This window comes from Artemia sp. Qi Xiang Cuo, chromosome 18 (genome assembly GCF_049724085.1).
Source record: "Artemia sp. Qi Xiang Cuo chromosome 18, ASM4972408v1, whole genome shotgun sequence".
Taxonomy (NCBI): Eukaryota; Metazoa; Arthropoda; class Branchiopoda; order Anostraca; family Artemiidae; genus Artemia; species Artemia sp. Qi Xiang Cuo.
In genome coordinates, this window is record NC_142811.1 from 15,893,101 (window position 1) to 15,914,604 (window position 21,504).

The 21,504-nt window shown below is 35.4% G+C and overlaps 1 protein-coding gene across 1 annotated transcript in view; it reads left to right on the forward strand.

Annotated features, from left to right (window-relative positions):
* Positions 1-21,504, forward strand: part of DZIP1 (DAZ interacting zinc finger protein 1) — a 197,446-nt gene that overhangs the window by 155,315 nt on the left and 20,627 nt on the right. Inside the window, exons 5-9 of the mRNA XM_089104600.1 lie at positions 318-521; positions 1,690-1,908; positions 11,843-12,068; positions 16,060-16,241; positions 17,008-17,318. Coding sequence (XP_088960726.1) covers positions 318-521; positions 1,690-1,908; positions 11,843-12,068; positions 16,060-16,241; positions 17,008-17,318 — 1,142 coding nt within the window. The remainder of the gene's footprint in view (positions 1-317; positions 522-1,689; positions 1,909-11,842; positions 12,069-16,059; positions 16,242-17,007; positions 17,319-21,504) is intronic.

Below are 21,504 nucleotides of genomic sequence, written 5' to 3' on the forward strand. Positions count from 1 at the left end.
TAACAATGTTTCCCATGCGAGAAATTGGTTTTTCTTATTGGTCAAGATGGGTACTGCAGTTCCCTTAAATGGGGTTTTCAGCTATGATGATTCTACTGGTCCAATTTTTATTTCTATCTGACACCCTTTTAAGGGGTTTCAGGCTATTCGAGTTTTCCTCATTTGACAGTTGTTTTTCTTTTAAATGTGTTTTAAAGTTTTCATTACTATTTATCTGTTTGTGTCTGATTCCACAACCATGATAAATAATAAATTTATCAAGTTCTAAATATTGATGTTAACTTGTTATTTTTTAAAACCAAGATATTTGATTCTAGGAGGAAGAATATCAAATAGCTCTCCAAGCAATGCTTAAGGAACAATCTTCAAATTTTGAAGAAAAAATATTGTTTTTGAAAACATCTTTCGAGAAAGAAATTTTGGCTAAAGTAGCAACCGAGAAAGAAAAAGAGAAGTGTGGTCTAATGAGTAACCAGGACAATTTAAGGAGCAGCGACTTAGTTTTGCACACTAATCAAAGGGTATGGGAAAGTGATAAGGGAGAAAAATCCTAGTCGTCTCATGAAGTTAATCATAAAAACCTAAATAGAAATATTAGTATTATTTGTTTTGTTTTTATTTATTTCACTTGTTTCCCTTTGCTTTATATTTTACAAAAGCTAAAAAAGCGGTTTTGCCAAAATGACTAAAAATATAAATAGATAGATATTTATTGCAAAACAAAAGCCTCTTTGGGCCATGGCAAAAACAAACACAGTTAGATATAAAGTCAAAACACATGATAATAACATATATAACAATAACTAAACATAGCCCATAGCAAATAAAAATAAAATAACATAACAATTGCAACACAAAAGCACACATAAAAACTAACTCTATAATACTATAAATACTATGATACTATAAAAACTATATATTAATTATTTTTGTAATAAGGATTTTTGCCTTATTCATTTCTGCAAATCTATTGGAAAATGTTTCTGCCCTGCACGAAAAAGAGTAACATTTGGATCTTTTTGGATTCACTGGGCTTAAAAAATTGTTAATCCCATTACATTGACCATATAGGTTATTGTAGTACTGTGATATCGAAGAAAATTATGGGACCTGATTGTATTATTTCTGTTTGTAAGAGATTTGGCTAAATCTATAAGTATAACTTTGCCAAAAAGACACAAAAGATGTATTTAATTATTAAATTTTCAAAAAACTAGCTGCTGTTGTGTATTAGTGGCAAGACGAACGAAGCATTTTCAGAGATTTAAATAACCATGTTTGTTTAATACGGTCATATTTTAGACAAACTTTTGAACTAGGAATTACTTTTTGATTAACACTCACTTTTTTGCACAGACTTATTTTAGTTGGTATTTATTATAATCTAGGTGGAGGGGGAGTTTTTGCCCTTTTTTCATTTTTCTCTAAAAAAAATAGCAAGAAATATTCTTCATACTGTAAGGGGGATAATCCTCACCCCCAAATTGGTACCCTTGTGCTTGATGGCTTGGCCAAACGAGTTTTTTTCTTAAAGCAGTCATGTTTGACAAATTTAAAATATTTACAAATAAACATTGGCTTTTGCGAAAAAATCAACTTGTCGATCAAGTTAATACGCTTTCAAAGCACATGGCGAAAACGCTACGTGTCTCCAACCCTTTAGCTTCCCATACTCTTTGATTCCAATAGCTTGAAGACTCTCGAATACAACCTGTGCCCATGCCTCGATTGAGGAAAAGAGACTTGATCACTAAAAGCAGCAAGAAGGAAGAGGGGAGCGATGCTAATATCACGAGTTACGAATCAGATGATGAAGCTTCAGAAAGGTTTACTTTCAGAATTTCAAATGAAAAGGATCAAGTAACTGGAAGAAAATTACCAAGCAAGTCTAAGCCAGGAGACCGAGCAGTAAGAATTTACGTTTTTTAGCGAGCTGGAAAGCTTCCAGCTTAGCTTTCCACAGCTTATTCCAAGTATTCGCAACTAGCAGAGAGCTGTCAGGTCATTATGTTCGATATGAAAATAATCGGCTAGACTTAGAAAGCGAATTAGGAATGCTAGTGGAAAGCAATTTTTGGCACTTAGTTCAAATTAATATGCTCATGACTTTAGTAGACCCTCCAATTTTGACTTTTTTCTTCATGTTATTATCAATCAAACAGTTCGTGGTAACGAGCTATAAAAAAGGAGCGTCACGGCTCAATAGTAACCGAAACTCTAAAACACGGGATTTTTATATCAATCAAAATATCAAAAGAATCGGCTATTCAAGTGCAGATTTATCAAAAGAATATGATTACTTTCAGTGCTTGAAATCTGAAAATTGAAGTTTTTATTAATCGGACCATATTTTACGCCAGATATTGACCGACGTATTTATTCTAGGTTAATGGTCATTTTTAGGGTTTCTTAACTAATCTTTTTTGAATGAGTGTTACAACTCTTAAAACGTTGCAAGGTTTATATCATATAGGTTCAGATTGAGGTTCATTTATTTTCGAATCATATATACATAACATACTAAGTATACCAATATCTGGCAGAGAGAGAAGCTCGTTTTGCAACGATAAAAAAAACTAAAGTAATAAATAACGAAACCTATGGATGATTGATCAAAGTAAGAAGAAAGAGAAAAAAAAGACATATTAATTCCTCATTACAGCACAGCAGACATCCCGCCCAACAATAAAAAAAGAAATTCAATTTTTTCAAAAAGCAATTGGACAACAAGAGGAAAATGAAGACCCGAGAAAAAGACCAAAAAACAAAAACAAAACATCAAATTAATAATAATAAAAGTAGAATAACTAATAACTATCCAAAAGGAAGGACTTTAACTTATTTCTGAAGCTCCTAGCGAAAAATCAAAAATCAAAAACAGACTTGTATTGGTTCCAGGCAGCAACCACACTATTTCTTAAAGAAATTAATTAAAAAAACTTTTTCCACAAAATAAGTTTTTCAAAAACAGTAAATAGCTCCATTAAATTAAAATGAACAAAAATATAACCAAATAATCTACCAAGCATGCAACTATCACAAATCAGTATCAATAAATAAATGAAACCCAAAACAAACAGAAATTAAACTAAATAACAGAGTCAAACTCAAAACGAGCAGAAATTAATATAAGTAGGATTTAAACTCCTATGCATTCTAAAAGCCAGAATATAATTTTTACTTTACTTAAAAAATTAAAATGAATTTACTGAAAAAAGTGTGCATTCAAGTTTAATATACATATGCTGATATTTATTCTTTAAAATCTTAATTAATTTTTGATTTCTTAAAGTTATAAAAATGAAAAAATCTAAAAGAATTTGTTTCAATAAAGTAGAAATTATGTTCCAGCTTTTAGATAGCATAGGGGTTTAGAACCCTACTCATATTAATTTCTGCTCGTTTATAGTTTGCCTCTGTTATTTATTTTAATTTCTGTTTGTTTGGGGTTTCATTTATGAAACCCCAAAAGATTATTTGATTCAATTTTTGTTTATATTGGACTGGATGGAATTTTTTACTTCTTTTTGAAAGACTTATTGCATTGAAATTGTTATTATTAATTAATTTCTGTCTGTTTTAAATTGACATAATATTTTTCAGGGGAGAAGACTGAGCCTCTTCTAAAGTTAAACAACTATCTCTTTCATAAAAACCTTTAATATCCCCTGGGCATAACTTATAACCCTTGTCCCTAATCTCTGGTGTTTGTTTCAGCCCCAAAAGCCATGTTATATGATATTTAGACTATTTTGAATAGAATGCCTATCTCAAACTTTCTATTAGATGCATCTCGGGACAATACGACGTGTTTGTGTGGAGGGGGGATAGCTGCCCTCCGGTCACTTTTAATATTAAAAAGAGCACTAGAGCGTCTGATTAACAATCCAATGAGCCCCCTCCGAAGTTTATATGAACATGCTTTCTATAAAACCTTATATTGGCCCGGGACGTAACTTCCAACCCTTGCCCTGAGGACTGGGGAGATTTGTTACCCTCAAAAAAAATTATTTCCAGATCTTTCAAATATATTGAACAAAATGGAAATGATGGGCATGGAAAATTTACCCTCTCATTACTTTGGACTAATAAAAAGGGCAAATAGCTCTTTCAATTTCCAGTCAAATGAGCCCTTTTTGAAGTTTTTACGACAAGTCTTTCTATATGAACCTTATGTGTCCCCAGGGCATAACGCACAACCTTAACACTGAGGGCTGGATTGTCACACTCAAAGGCATAATTTCCAGGTCCTTCAACTACGTTCAACAAGATGGCTGTGTCAAAATGTTGATTGTAAGTGATTTGGAAAATGATGGGCGTGGGGGGGACATTCGCCCTCCAATCACTTTTGACAATTAATAAGAGCACTAGCCCTCTCAATTCCAAATTGTATGAGCCTTTTTTGAAGTTTCTACGATAACTGCTTTCTATAAGAACATGACATGCCCCCAGGGCACAACTTACAACCTTTGCCGTGGGGGCTGTAGGGGAATTGTCATCCTTAAAGACATAAGTTCTGGCCTCTCAACTACATTGAACACAATGGTTGTCTCAAACTTTTGCTTGAACGGGTTTGGGGAAATGGTGAGCGTGAGAGGGAGGTTAGTTACCCTCCAATAACTTTCAACTGTAAAAGGGGCACAGCCCTTTTAATTTCCAATCGAACGAGCCGTTTTTGAAGTTTCTACGATCTATAAATACCTTAAATGCCCCCAGGGTATAACTTATAACCCTTGTCCTGAGGGCTGGGGGGGGGAGGCAATTTGTCATCCTGAAAGACCTAATTTCCAGAACTTTCCAGAAAAAATGGCTATCTCAAATTTTTATTGGATGTGTTTGGGGATATAGTGGGCGTGAGAGGGGGTTAGTTGCCCTCCAATTACTTTCTAGTGTTAAAAAGGGCACTCGCTTTTTCAATTCCCAATCAAATGGGTCTTTTTTGAAGTTTCTACGACAACTCTTTCTATAAAAACATAATATCCCCCCATAACTTACAACCCTTGCCTTGAGAGGTGTGGGGGTTTATCATCCTCAAAGACCTAACTTTCAGTACTTTCAACTTCGTTGAACAAAATGGCTATCCCAAAATCTTAATTGGATGTATTTGGAGAAATGATGCACGTGAGAGGGGGGTTAAATGCTCTCCAATCACTTTCGAGTATTAAAAGGGCAGAAGCCGTTTCAATTTCCAATTGATTGAGTCCATTTTGGAGTTTCTATGACAATGACATCTATAAAAACCTTATATGCTCCCAGGGAATAACTTACAACCCTTGCCCTGAGGACTGTGGGGGGTTTTTCATCCTCAAAAGACCAAATTTGCAGAACTTTCAACTACATTGAACAAAATGGCTATCTCAAAATTTTGATTGGATATGTTTGGGAAAATGGTGGGTGCGGGAGGGAGATTAGTTGCCCTCCCATCACTGTCGACTAATAACAAGGGCACTAGCCCTTTCAATTTACAATTAAATGAGCCCTTTTAGAAGTTTCTACGACAATAATTTCTATAAAAATCTTACAGGCCCCTAGGCCATAACTTACAACCTTTGCCCTGAGGGTTGTGGAGAGGAGGGGGGTTGGTCCTCCTCAAAGACCTAATTTTCAGAATTTGCAACAATTTGGAACAAAATGACTATCTGTAAATTTTGATTGGATGTGTTTGGGGAAATAGTGGGCGTGAGAGGGGGGTTAGTTGCCCTCAAATCACATTCGACTATTAAAAAGAGCACTAGGCTTTTCAATTTTCAATCAAGTGAGCCCTTTATGAAGTTTCTAGGATAACTCCTTCGATACGAATTGCCCTGGTCTAGAAGAAAAAAAACAAGGGCATAACTTACAACCCTTGCCCAGAGGTTTTCTTGGGGGATGTCCTCCTTAAAGACATAATTTCCGGATCTTTCAACTACGTTGAATGAAATTGCTATCTCAAAATTTCGATTGGATGTGTTTTGGGAAATGGTGTGCGTCGAAGAGGTGCTAGTTGCCTTCCCGTCACTTTCAACTATCAAAAAGGGCACAAGCCCTTCCAATTTTCAAACAAGTGAGCCCTTTTCGAAGTTTCTAGGATAACTCCTTCGATACGAAGTGCCCTGGTCTAAAAGAAAAAAAAAACAACAAATAAATCATACACTGTGCTAACATCATTCTTCCCTTAGGCAACGCTATTGCGCTGCCTATGAAACGGGACCTATCTGAAATTATCAATGACTGGCGTAGTTTGCGTGTATTGCGAGTTGGGTACAAAGATGGCACAGCGAACGGGAACCGATCAAAAAAAAAAAGAAATTGCTAGGCAGTGTCTGCAGATTGTGCTTAACTTTGAATAATAACGAATGAAAAGTGAGTGCCAGTTCAACAGGAAGAATATTCAATAAAGAATATAAACTCTTTGTAGAAGACTTGTTTAGAAGAGACGCTGGGGAGGGATGAAAACCTTTTAAAATGCAAAGCATCTTATTATTTTGTTGTTTTTGGAGTGGAATAAAATTAGGTCTGAATGTGTTCAAGTAAATAAGTGGACAGTATTTTAGGTAAGAATGAACAAGAGCAAAATAAATACAACACCGAGCTTCCAGATGCAAAATAAATTTTATACAGTGCATAATACCTATGTTCCTTCCAAGATTCAATCTTAGACTATTAATATATGGCTTCCAACTTAAATTTGACTCAACCAATATACCTAGGTAACATAAAATATCAACACGTGATATCTCCGTACTTAACACAAAAGATTTAATCAAATTAAGTCCTGCAAGGGCTCGTGTTGAACCTGTATATACTATAAATTTAGTTTTTGAAATATTCAAAGCTAGCCTATTTGCAGTAAACTATACTACTAGTCTATCAAATGCAAGAGTTAAATTATGTTATACACTATCTTCATCAACTCCAAAAACAGTACAGGCTGTGTCATCAGCGAATAGTGCGGTCAGCCCCATTTCCGCAATTGAATTACTAATATCATTAACGTAAATTAGAAACAACAGAAGGCCTATAATTAAACCTTGAGGTACCCCAAAATTATTTGATTGATTTGAAGACAATGATTTAACATCGCCCACGTCAATGCACTGAACTCTATCTTTCAAATATGACATTATTAACACTTTAGCCTGACCTTGCATGCCACAATTTAACAATTTTTCTTTTAAAATTATATGGCTTATAGTATCATGTTTTTTCCGTATATCCACAAATATAATAGCTGGAATATCATCCTTATCCAAGTTAAATCATGATTAAACTGGATTACTGCCAAAATAGCATATTTCGTGGAACGGCCTTTACGAAACCCGAATTAAAACTTACTAAAAAAAGCTATTCTCTTCAAGGAAATTAACAATTCTTACATACAAACAACGTTCAACAGTCTTTCCAAAATCAGAAAGGATAGATATAGGTCTATAGTTAGACGGGTCACTCACAACTCCCCCCTTATGCAGTGCAATGAAACGGGTGGACTTCATGCTAGAAGAAAAGACACCATTCTTGAAAGAAAGATTAACTATATGAACATGAAAATTAACTATACTAGGCAAAATCAATTTAAGTAAATTCGTAGAAGATCCTCAGTTCCTTCTGATTGTCCATTTTTGAGTTGATGAGGTGGCATCATTAATTTATCAGATGACACTGGGGGGGGGGAGGGTTAGGAACATGGATTGGTGAGTAGGGGGAGGGGGGGGTAAATACTTTTGCACTCAGCAGAATTTGGGATGCCTCTTTTACGGTCTTTTCACCTACAACTTAAAACAAACAGAAATTATTACGTATGTGAGAAAGATGCCCTCTTCTCAGTACCTCACTCTTCACGCTAAAGTTTGGCTTTTTGCTCCAACTATTTAAGAATGACTCAGGAAACACAAAGACCGTTTAGTTAGAATAATAAGCTTTTTACAAATTAAAACCAATTTTTACATTTTTAAATTTAATATCTGATAGTTTTTTTATAAATGCTGGGAAATCCAGCTCCCCTCCCAAAGCAAATTCCCTTCTCCCACGGAACATCCTGCATGAAAATTTCCTCCCACGTAAGCATCCCTACCTGAAAATCCCCCCTCTAAAAATATCGTTATACTTCCCAATAGCCAATACTACATGTAAGCAATTGGCAAAGTTCATAAATTGCAGCCCTTCCCCGGGGGCTGTGGGAAGTCAAATCATACTCAAAGACATACTTTCCAGATCTTTTGACCATACTGAAGAAAATTCCTATCTCAAATTTTGATCTGACAATTTGGGTAAAAACGGGGTAGGGAGGTGGGTAGCTTCCCTCTAATATTTTTGGTAACGTAAAAGGACACTAGAACTTTTGATTTCCGATAAAATGAGCCCTTTCCCGATATTATAGGATGACTGGCTCGATACGATCACCCCTGGAAAAAAACAACAAACAAATAAACACATCAGTGATCTTGCTTCTGGTAAAAAATTGAAAATTCCAAATTTTTTTATATTGGAGCTTGAAACCTCTATAGTAGAGTTCTCTAATATTCTGAATCTCACGGTTGGATTGTCATTAAGATCACTTGATTTCTTAGGCATTTCCCCTCCCCCCCCCCTTTTTTAAAACATTAAACAAATTTTCTCAGACTCGTAACTCTTGATGGGTAACATTAAACTTATATATATATATATATATATATATATATATATATATATATATATATATATATATATATATATATATATATATATATATATATATATATATATATATATATATATATATATATATATATATATATATATATATATATATATATATATATATATATATATATATATATATATATATATGTATGTATATATATATATATATATATATATATATATATATATATATATATATATATATATATATATATATATATATATATATATATATATATATATATATATATATATATATATATATATATATATATATATATATATATATATATATATATATATATATATATATATATATATATATATATATATATATATATATATATATTGCTTCAAACTTCTGCTCTTTTAAGTTTCGCTTGCTATTGCCATGGGTCGGTGGCTTAGTTCATTGTCACTAATTGTTTGATAGTATTCTAAGGGTTTTTGGCGTCAAAATTGCGTCATAATTGAAATACTACCATTAAATATTTACAATTCAGTTAACGAAAACTATTTAACTCTCAATCAAACAGTTCGTGGTAACGAACTGTAAGTAAGGAGCGACCCGGCTCAATGGTAACCGAAACTCTAAAAAACGGGATTTTGATACCAATAGATACATCAAAAGAGTCAGATTTTAATACTGATTTCAAATATATAAGTTTCATTAAGTTTAATCTTACCCATCAAAAGTTACGTGCCTGAAAAAATTTGGTTTATTTTCGAAAAAAAGGGAAAAGACCCCTAAAAGTTATAGAACCTTAATGAAAATCACACCATCATATTCACCGTATCAAAGAACCCTACTGTAGAGGTTTCAAGCTCCTATCTACAAAAATGTGGAATTTTCCATTTTTTGCCAGAAGAAAGATCACGGATGCGTGTTTATTTGTTTGTTTGTTTGTTTTTTTGTTGTTTTTTTTCCCAGGGGTGATTGTATCGACCCAGTGGTCCTAGAATATCGTGGGAGGGCTCATTGGAACGGAAATTAAAAGTTCTAGTGCCCTTTTTAAGTGACCAAAAAAAAATGGAGGGCAACTAGCCCCCCTCCCACGCTCATTTTTTTCCCAAAGTCACCCGATCAAAATTTTGAGATAGCCATTTTGTTCAGCATGGTCGAAAATATGATAAAAATGTCTTTTAGGATGACTTGATCCCCCAAAGTCCCCAGGGGGAGGGCTGAAAGTTATGAACTTTACTCATTGTTAACATTTAGTAGTTGTTAGTGTTACTTAGCACGACGTTGTCAGAGGTGATTTTGTCTGGTAGGGGGGGGACGGAGCGGGGCGGGGGCTCTAGGGAAGGATCTGTCCATGAATCAAGTTTTCAGGGGGGACGGGGCAGGGCTCTGCAGGCGGCGCCGGATTTCCCAGCATTATTAAAGAAAAAGATCAGGAATTAAATAAAAAAAAACAAGTTTTTTAACTGATCAACTGATTGTGATTAAGATGTCATTTTTAAAGAACTGGAAAAAAATTCGAACTATAGTTTATAGAGCAGGGTATTGACTAAGGGGTGAACCCCCTAATATACGTGTTAAAATTTTATGAATATATAAGTTCGTTACGTAAGTTAATTATAAGTTACTTATATTTATTAATAATAAAAAAGTTATTAAATAAAATTAAAAAATTTTCTAGAAAGACATTTAAAAAAATATAATATGAAAATATTGTTTTAATTATTCATGTACGTTGAGACAAAATCAAAACCTGCATTAATTCAAAAACGTTCAAAAATTAAATAAAAAAAACAAGTTTTTTCAACTGTAAGTAAGGAACGACATTAAAACTTAAAACGAACAGAAATTATTCCGTATATGCAAGGGCTGTCCCCTCCTCAACGCCTCGCTCTTTACGCTAAAGTTTGACTCTGTCTCACAACTTTATTTTTTAAAACAATAAAATATTTTAGCGTAAAGAGCGAAGCGCTGAGGAGGGGACAGCCCTTTCATATACGGAATAATTTCTGTTCGTTTTAAGTTTTAATGTCGTTCCTTACTTTCAGTTAAAAAAACTTGTTTTTTTTATTTAATCATAGGATAAAAATGTCAATAAAAGCTATATTGAATCTATTTCATAGCTGATCAGTTCCTTTAAGCGGCGCTCACAAGCGTGTCTAGCTAGAATCCCATGTCTAGACACGTGTCTAGCCGGAATCCAATGTCTAGGCTACGACCGTTCACAAGTAAAATTCGGTGCTTAGTTAGACACGTTAGACAAGGCGCTTGGGTAGACATTGAGTTCTAGACTCTAGGACTCAATGTCTAGGATTTTCGATTACAGCCAATCAGAATGTGTCAAGATCCACTATTTTCATCATTTTTGTTTACATTTGTAAATTGAAATTTAATTTTTTTTTTCTCATTAATTGTTTTTTTTCATTTTAGGCAAATATACAACACCTGACAAAATAATAAAGCACACTAAGGCAATTGTTTTGCTTATCTCATCCATTAGCTTGTGACAGTAAAAATAGTGATTATAATATTTGAACCTTTGCCCGCATAAGCTCCGTTGATTGGCTAGAAATGACAATTTGAAACTAAATTTGTAGTTTTGGCTAAGCACCGAATTTTAAATGTGAACGGTCGTTGCCTAGACATTGGATTCTGGCTAGATACGTGTCTAGACATGGGATTCTAGCTAGACACGCTTGTGAATGCAGCTTTAATGCATCGAGATTTCAAAGAGTTTCAACGAGTAATAGTTTCCTAATTGCATCTAGAATATCAACGTCTGTATTTCTTAAAGACCACACTGCCTTTCTATGACGAAACAAATAAGTTCCAATAGGGATAGGTCCGTTTATTAAACAGTGAAAAACAGATACAAAAGTTACTGGATATCTCGATCATATACATCAGTGATTATGATCAGCAGCGATGCTAATATTTTCCTGTCGATGATGCTGCTGATGATGATCACTAATTTATTTGATTGAAATATCTAGTAGCTTTTGTAACTGTTTTCTTACTGTCTGATAAAAGGAAATTGGAACTCCTATTTGTTTGGTTTAAAATATCAAGCTCATACCAATTTTCTTTTCGAATAATACCTAAAAAAATAATACCTAAGAATAATACCTAACCGAATAATACCTCAACAGTGTAGAATTACAATAACAATATCTCGTTACAAAGTTTCTTATTTACTCAAGTAATTTTTGAATCCGATTTCAGGCCAAAACTCCATATTTAGATTTGCATCGAGAAGAAATTGATCGAGGTATAGCTGAAGAATCCTCTAAGATTTTAAGAAACCACTCTAGGAGTAGATCTCACTCTGGAGCCTATCTAGATCCTTGGCTCCAGTTGACACAGGCTGGTACTAACTCTCCTTCAAAAAAGAAAAATTTCCTGTCAAATATTGTTGGATCTTTGAAGAAAGCTGGAACATTTTTCAAAGGTTTGTGATCAAAAAGTCATTCTCACATGATGAATCTCATGCAATGCTCCTTTTTATGCTAATCAATATCAAAGATACTAATAGCCCTGAAAACTATAAAATTACAGGAAAATTATATCTAATAAGTTTACATGCGCTTGAAGACATCCCCAGGACAGGGTTGTCATCCCTCCAAAGAGAATGCAAGTTTTGTGCTTAGGAAAAATTATGATATCTTTTTTTGCAACAGTTTTTTTTTCATTCCTAAAGAAATTTAATCCTCCCCCTACCACTACTGAGAAAGTTCTGCCTTCATCCTAGGCCTATTTACTTAACTGTCGAATATACTAGCAAAGAGCAAAGGTCTTCAAAGTGAAACGTGGGTTCTATATTTAAGAATCTAAACAGAAAGATCAGCCTTGAGGAAAGTCTTCTATGGTGATTTCGCTGAAATAGCTTTCATGACCAACTAGCCTACACACACGACAACTAACAACTCACTTCAGCAATAAGTAGTCAGAGGGCAACACAATGGTGCACCCTCCCCTCCCCCCACCCTAGTATCCCAGTCCTGATAACCTCCCGTTTAAAAGCTAATTAAAACTTTTTAAAAGTGGACATGTCTAGGTATGTCACAAAATGTATAGAAAGCATAATTTTATTACTGAAACAGCAGACTATATATGTCAACACTTACTAAGTGTTTTCTGAAAATATATTTTATAATTATATAAATGTTCGGCAAAGCTAAAACTAGATGGGGTGTGTATTACGATAAAAAGAAGAAAGAAAATACAAATTACTAACGACAGACTCTTGCAAAAAAAAAAAAAAACTTGACTCAATTCTTTTGAAGTTTAAGAATCAAAGTGTAGAGTTAATCATAAAAGTATAAAACTACCCTAGATGAGGTTTCGAGGAGGTCTGGAATCTTCTTTGTAATATATAAATAAGATTATCAGGATAATCAAATATCGGATAATCTTCATCGGAAAATATAAAATAAATATGAGGTAATTAGCTCGTAACAGCAGTCAGCGCAGATATTTCGCCCTTGTTGCTAGGAGTCGTTTTCATTACTGTCGAGCTAAAAAACGTAGATGAAAGAAAGGTAAAATTAGGCTCGAAAGAAAATATAAAAATAAATATGAGGTGATTCGATTGTAGAAGGGATGTGTGCCGATCGATCACGCATGTTGCTAGGGGTTATTTTATTACTGCGGACTTGAAAAAAGATAAAATTAGACTTAAAAGAAAATAATAAATGACCTAAAACCTAGCAAAATTGTAGCAGGGTGTGCGTAAATCAATCGGGCATGTTGCGAAGATTCGTTTTTGTTAGTATTTAAATAAAAATACGAGTTGAAAGATAAAATTAGCCTTGAAAGAAAATGTAAAATGAATAAGAGGTGATAAGGTTGTAGAGGGGTGTGGACAGATCTTTTGGATTCTAGGTTTCGTTTGTTTGTGATTAGACTGTGATCTAGGCTCAGCCTAGGATGTGCCAGGTTTGTGATTCTAGGTTTCGTTAGTATTTAAATAAAATTACATTCCAACGAAAGATACAATTAGGCTTAATAAAATATGTAAAATCAATAACATGTGAATAATTTGTAGCAAGACTGTGCGCAGATCTATCACGTTTTTATACTAATTTTAACTTTCATAACTATTTAAATAAAATTAGAGTTGAAAGAAAGATAAAATTATAGATTTGAAAAAAAAATGTAAAAAAGATAAGAGGTGATTAGTTTGTAGCATGAGTGTGCACAGATCTATTGCGCGTTTGGTTATTTTTAGTGTTCATTACTATTTAAGCAAAACAAGACTTGAAAGAAAGATAAGAAATAAACTAGAACGAAATGTAAAAAATCATAGTAAACCACAAAAAAGATCAGGTAGAGGGGCAGTTTGGAGGAGAAATAATTAGTAAACTCTTGACATTTATATTTTTGTAGCATAAAGTAGGGGTATTTATCGTCAGGGGTACCACCGGAGTTTTTTTGCACACTCTCTACAGGTTTTCTATGTAGTAAAATAAAAGTTTGTTTTCTGGACAAGTTTAAAAAAGATAACACATGTCTACTACTACTACTACTAACAACTCACCGCAAAACCAAGCCGCCAGAGGCCAACACAGCTACTGACGCTCCTCCTCCATCCCAATCTATTCATAGCCTCCCTTTACAACCTCCCGCGAAGTTGTCATTTCCTTTAAATCTTTCTTTATGACGTCCTCCCCAGATGAGGACGACCTGCGTTCCGTTTAGCCCTAGATGGTTGGCCGAAAAGAACAATCTTCGGCAATCTGTCATCCTTCATCCGCACAACGTGCCCAAGCCACCCCAACCTTTCTTTCATTATAGCCCTAGAGAGCGGTATTGAATCACATTTTTGGTATGGCCTATTATTTGAAATACGGTCAGTCAGCCGGGTACCCAGAACAATCCTTAAGCCCTTTCTCTGGAAAACATCTAGCAAATCTTTATCCGCTTTTCGGAGCGCCTATGCTTCAGAGCCATATTTTACCACTGTCATCACTGTAGCTTCTAATATTCTAATCTTGGTTTGCAGACTTATCTTCCTATTCTTCCAAAGTTTTTTAACTGTGAAACAACACCCTCAAACAATATTCTTATTTAGGGGAACCAGGTGACTTTAGTGCACCTGTCAAGTGAAATTATTGCAAGTGTTAATTGGGTTCTTTACACCTACGTTACGCTTAAGAACCAGACATACGAAATGTGCTAGAAAATGATAGGGTCCTATTGTGCATCTCGTGGGACGTGTGCTCTTACCTATTGTTGATGTGCTCATAACTGATAGAAACTGAGGCATTTTGTACAGGAAATATTGAAAAAGCCCTTCCAATAACAGTACTGGTTAGTCCATGTCTTATGGATGTAAGATCGTCGATAGGGGGCTTTTTGTCCATTTATTCAGGGCCAAACAAAAACGTTCTCAAATGGGATGGAAAGGGGTCATAAAGTGCGAAGCTTTGGACAGATTGGGGTGGAGAAGGAGACTGTTAGCTTCTGTCAGTGTACTGTTGCAAATGTTGCAATGTGTTATTAGTTGTAATAGTAGTGTTAGGTTGTATAAGAAAATGTAAATTTACTTATTAGGAGGAAGGACAGACCAGCTATTATTTGGACGCGCATACGTTTCAGTACATCCTATTTCAAGTCTATATAGCATAATAATTATTGTTCTACACATTGAACCTAAGACTTATATTACATGCTAAAAGTCAAAGCTGTCCTTGCAAATCCTTGCTCTCAATCTCCTGTGAAAGTAAGGTTATGAGGTAAGTTTTTTTTATTTTGGTTCAGCGATAGAATATTTTTATAAATACAGTTTGAAATACCCCACCGACCAATCTATGTACGTCAAAGTAATTAGATAACCTCAGCTATCAAAATTCTAGCAGAATACTAGTTGAAACAGTCAAACGCAGAAGCATCGACTAAGTTAAGAGTGATGTACTTCTACCTAATTTTCAAGATCACTTCTTATAGAAGGGGTAGTCTTATAAACTTTTGAAGTGGTTCGTTCGATCGAAGATTCAAAATCCTAGTGGATAATTGAAGGCCTAAAAATGATTATACGGAAACTAATATCCATCCCTTACTGTGCCCCTTTCGCCCCCAGGAACACTGTAACCGTCTTAATACTCTCAAATTCACAATAATTGCGAAATTCAGCGAAAAGGCCTAATACTTTTACTGGATTAAATCCAGTAAAAGTGATCCCAACAAGTAAAATGAAGATGGATAGGACTTAAGTGACTAAGTAAAGCAAATCATGTATACGATGGGGAATATTGACCCATGGTATGACCAAACCGTCTCAATGTCAGACTCCCATAAGTAATTTCTGTTTATAAAGCTACAGACTATTTAAATAGGATGCTGGCAAATGTTCACGGCAAGAAAACGCAAGATATAGAAACTACATCACTATAACTGTATAAATGTTAGGTACATGGAAATTCTAAATAACATTTTTATAGGTAAAGATTGGAAGAAGAAACCATGGAGCTCGACCTTATCGCTGCCTGCCTTTTCTGGGTCTAACATCGATTTTGCTCTACCTATAAAATCCGACTCTCCTTCAAAGGGAAAAAAACCTAAAAAATCAAGAACAGAAAATGTTTATTTTGAATCTCCTTTCAAATCGAGCATTAGCTCCAAGGTAAGTTATTTCTATAGTTTGGGCCATAAAGTAAAAAACAATGAATTTATTTACACTTAATAATTTATAACGATAAAGTTTGAAAAGTAGAATTTTCCTAATGATTACTTGGGACCAGATGAAAATTTCGATTTGCCCTAAACTTAGGCCTTTGGTACCTGGGCTGGTTCTCCTTTGGATCTAAACTCAGGACAGTTGTCTTCCAACTTTGAGACCTAACGACATCTAAAGTCAGGACGAGAGCTTACCAATTCTGGTACCATGTGATAACCTGTGAAGTAAGATGTTAGGTGAACCCTTCAGTGAGATCAAAACATGTGCATATAAATTTGAGAGGAGACAGGAGTTAGTTCTGTCAAGACAGCAAAAGATTCATTGTCTTAAGATAGTAGGAAATGTTTGGATCAGTCATATCTTGAGGTAGGGTGGGGATGGGAGTATCCAAAGGTCTAGTATCTCTGAGAAAAACATATTTAGTTGTATCTATAGTTTCAATTGTGTTTACAAGTAAATGGGATCATGAATTCATACATTTTCACAAAATACTTTTCGACAGCCGTAAGATATACTTTTAATCTGCAGTAGGGTAATGTCTTTTACTAGTTGATCAGTCTCATAACTTGAATCAGGAAATCTGAATAAAATTTGAATTATAGCAGTAAAATCTATTAATTGTCAAGTTATTTTAAAGGCTTTTATTCACGGTAATTTTTTTCTAAATGTACTTTCAACCTCAGGGTCTGTCCATTTCCTATCTTGCTTCCAGGCAAGTCAACAGCTAAGGTCTGAACGAGCGTGGAGTGATTCGGATTTGTCTGTAGTAAAGGATGCCAATGAAGAGTTTGACGAAAAAGAACAAAAAGGCAAAACAAAATATGCGAGTAAATTTCGGTCACCAAGTGAAATAAAATCAAAAACTCAGCTCAAATTTGCTGTCTTGGAGAAGAATGGCCAGTTTGATGTTTCTTATGACAAGGAAGAAGATAAGCAGAAGCTAAGGAAGGCAGAATCTCTTATAGGGAAGGAAGAAAGAGCGAAAAAAAACCTTTTGTCTAACGATGTCATTTCTAGTGAAAGGTAAGCTTTCGGTTTTAGTCGTAATGTTGATAACTTGAGGAGTACAAATTTATACATACCGAATTGATAATCTGCCAATAGGGGCTATTGGGATTTCACTAAAAGATTTCTCAAACTATATGAAACCCTTTAAGCTTTGCCTGGGGTCTTATGAGGGGGAGGTAGGGGACTTTTAATTTTATGCGTACATAGGGGTGATTATTTTCTGGTCTTTATAGAAGATCAAACGCTTCAGATCTTTTTGCCTTGGAGTATTTAATTAATTAAGCCATGTTTTTTCAACTTGATTCGGCCGTTCAAAGCCAAAATGAATTCTCAACAATATTCATGCTTTCTTACACTTTCTATTTTGGATAGCCAATTTTTTTGTCAACAACTGATGGTAACAATGTTAAAAGATGTCTAGAAACAAAAATACTAATAGAAACTTCTACTAGATGCTAAACTAATGGGTCAATCCACGCCAAATCATCCAATCGTGACTGCGCGTGAAATTCCAATTTTGCTGAAAAAATTCTCAGCTGTTCTCTTGTCGGGAAAAAATTTCCAAAGTTTCAAAATTCGCGAAAAACGAGGTTTTTTGAAAAAGAAAATCCAAAAAGTTGATATTTTTTTCCCACTTATTTATCCAATTATCTACATAGCCAGGAGAGGTTGGATAGAAAAATTTGAGGCAATCCGATAACCGCGGAAGAACTGACGGCCAACCGAAGTTTTTGAACCCTTGTGCGAAAAAGCAGAACTTCAAAAATCTGTAAATTCTTAACGGTAAGAGCTAGGATATCATTTTTTTTTATTCTTGTCCTCTTGTCACCAGGTAAAAAGGGAAGTTTTGCATTTTGTCCTATCGCTTTTAGTTTCGGAAATATTTTCATAGAATTTTGACAAATTGTGAAAATTGTCACTTTTCATCCCCAAAAAAGCTCTGTAGGCAACGCGATCCAGGAAAACTACTTATTAGGTCCTAAACTACCAAACATGACCTACCTGAAACCGTAAAAACCTCGATGGCAAAATTCGATCCTGATTTTTAAAAGAAGATTGAAGTTGGACCGTTTTTCAAGTTAACAAAATGCATGCGGAATGAACTGCTGCAAGTTTAAATTCTTTGTTGCCAAGCAGTTTATTCAAATATCGAAATCACACAAATTGACCGATTTCTTTCTCCAGAGTAAGCTAGTGGGATGCGTCATCGAATTATTTGAAGTTCAGATATTTCACTCACAGTCGAATAATTGCTATTGACCGTGAATGAAGTATAATTCATACCGTACTGTGAGGATTGTTAGATGTCGGAATTAGAAAAAATAGTTCTTGAAAAATGTTGTGTTGGACTTCATTTAAATAGCGAGTGTCACAAGAAAACATTTTTTCGCAAAGAAGGACTTAGACAATTTACCGAACTTTCAGATCAGAGTCGCGAGACAATTTTATTGAGAACATTTATTAGCTCCATAGAGCGTATTTGCTTTCATCATGAGCAATTCTACCTTCATCAGTTTGCTAAGGCTGTTCCGAGAATCTGCTGTGATCCATTTGAGTTGCACACCTCTTGTCCTCGGAAAGAAACAAGAGCTATAACACTAGAAAACGCTAGAACCTTGTCTCGTTTCAAACTTATTCCCGGTTACAAGGTGTGTGCTGAATGACGCACCGAAATTGACGATCGTGCCTACGAAGAGTCCGATGATGACATTGTTAATATCCCCCAAGTTTCTAACGACGGATCTTTCTCATACAATTCCCAGCCTGATTGTTCCTGAAGAAAATCTGCAGCGATCGCAGCTACAGTTGTTTCAAGTTTATTTGAAAATATTGGGACCTCGCCGCTCAAGCGTTATTCCTTAAAACTCTCTGTTGGACAAAAAAAAGACTACGTTAAACGGAAGTCCGAAACAGTTGCAGAATCCGTTTCCAAAATCATTAATGTCGCTTTGAGTGTTCCAACCAGTGCTACTTCCTCTCCTGTGCTGAAGCGCAAATGCATAGCTTCGTCATTGGTTCAGAATTCTATGGAGTCTGCTGAAGAATCTGTCCCCTTTCTGATGAACGACACAGAAACAAAGGATTTCTGTATTTCCCTGAAAACCAAACTTGAAACCTCGGATGCATTATCTAGGAAACTTAGTCTTCTCACTCTAGTGCCTCCGACATGGCCCCGGCAAAAAGTATCTGATTTTTTCCAAGTATCGGAATACCTTGTTAGAAAAGCTAGGAATATCAGAAAGGAGGGAGGAATATTGCCTCTTTTGACCTCAAAAAAGCCACCTAATGTTCTTAAGCCACATGTAGTTCAGGCTGTTCTGGACTTTTATGAATCTGACGTCAACAGCCGGTAGCTTCCAGGCAAGAAAGATTTCGTCTCCGTAAAAATCGATGGCAAAAGGGAACAAAAACAAAAGAAATTACTGCTGGCCAATATTTCTGAACTTTACGAGTTATTTAAGAAGGACAATGAGGACAAGCCGGATTTCAAAATCGGACGCAGCAAATTTGCTGAGCTTAAGCCACCCTGGTGTGTTACAGCTGGCTCAAGTGGGGTTCATTCGGTATGTGTTTTTCTGTACCACCAAAATGCTAAGCTTAAATCATTAGGCGCTGATATAAGGATTTCGCTCGAGGATTTGATGTCCAAAGTTGTATGCTCTATCAGAAATGAAATGTGCATGCTACACAAGTGCACTGTCTGTGTTGATAAACAAAACAACTTGGAGAGTTTTCTCTGGGAGGAACTAGCTGAATCTAATTCAGTGACCTATAAAGAGTGGGTACATGTGGACCGAACAGTTCTTAGACAAGTAGAAGAAACGATAGATGTGTTCATACCGAATTTCGTCGAGTCAATCCGGAACCTTACAGTACACCATTTCATTTCAGTACGTCAGCAAAATTACATAGACCAACTAAAGCAGAATCTCTGCTCCAATGAGGTCCTCCTGCTTTTAGACTTTGCAGAAAATTTTTCCTTTTTGGTCCAAGACGCAGTTCAGGGTTTTCACTGGGAAAATTCTCAGGCAACATTACATCCGTTTGTGGTATATTGGCGTAGGGGTTATAGCCTGTTCAGCAACAGTTTGTGTGTTATCAGCGACCACATGGACCATAACACTGCTGCTGTTCACGCTTTTTTGAAAGTCGTATTGCTTCACGTTAAGGCTATGATTCCCGGCCTTTGCAAAATCTATTATTTCAGCGACGGTGCAGGATCCCAGTACAAAAACAGAAAAAACTGCAAATTTGAGCTGCCATTTCAGTGACTTTGGGTTAGATGCTGAGTGGAATTTCTTTGCTTCGTGTCATGGAAAGAATGTGTGTGATGGGATTGGCGGTACTGTGAAAAGACTAGCAGCTCGCGCCAGCTTGCAAAGACCATTTGACAATCAGATACTTACGGCACACGATCTTTATGAGTGGGCAGATAAGTCCCTACCCAACATTACAGTATTTTGGGTTTCGTCAAATAACGTTAATGGAAACTTTGAAAGTTGCCTCGAAGACCGCTTTGAGAAAGCTATTACTATTCCTGGAACTCAGTCATTTCACAGTTTTAGGCCCAAAGGCAAAAATAATATCAGTGCTTGCGTTTTATCGGATTTGGGTACTATCTTGCCAAGAGAAGAATTTATTGTGTTGCGGTTAGATTTCGAGAACGTCCTTTTAACCGATCTGGACTCGGGAGACTACGTAGCCGGTGTGTATGGCTCTGATTGGTGGGTGGGGTGTGTTGTAAGCATTGATGAGGAGAGTGGCGAAGTTGAAGCTAAGTTTATGCACCCAAATGGACCATGCTCAAGTTTTCGTTGGCCTTGGCCTGACGACACGTGCATAGTACCAGCTGCTAACTTACTACAAAAGCTGCCTATTCCTGAGTCTCGTAGTCGCTCCGCAAGAAACTTTGTTTTAGAGCCAGATGTAGTAGCCGTTGTTACAGAAACATTCAAAACTTACAAGAAGAAAAGCCGAGAAAGCAACCATTAATTGTTTTATTTTCATTATTTCATTTTTTTCTAACTTAATTGATCTAAGTAGTTTTGAAGAAGCGTCTATTTGTTTCAAGAAATATAAAATCAGCCATTTCCGGACAAGTTCACATGAAGGGTAGGCTAAAAAACTATAGTATACTATGCTACATACTAAGAATACCAGGTGCCTGAATTGATGAATTACATTCAAACTAGAAAAGTTT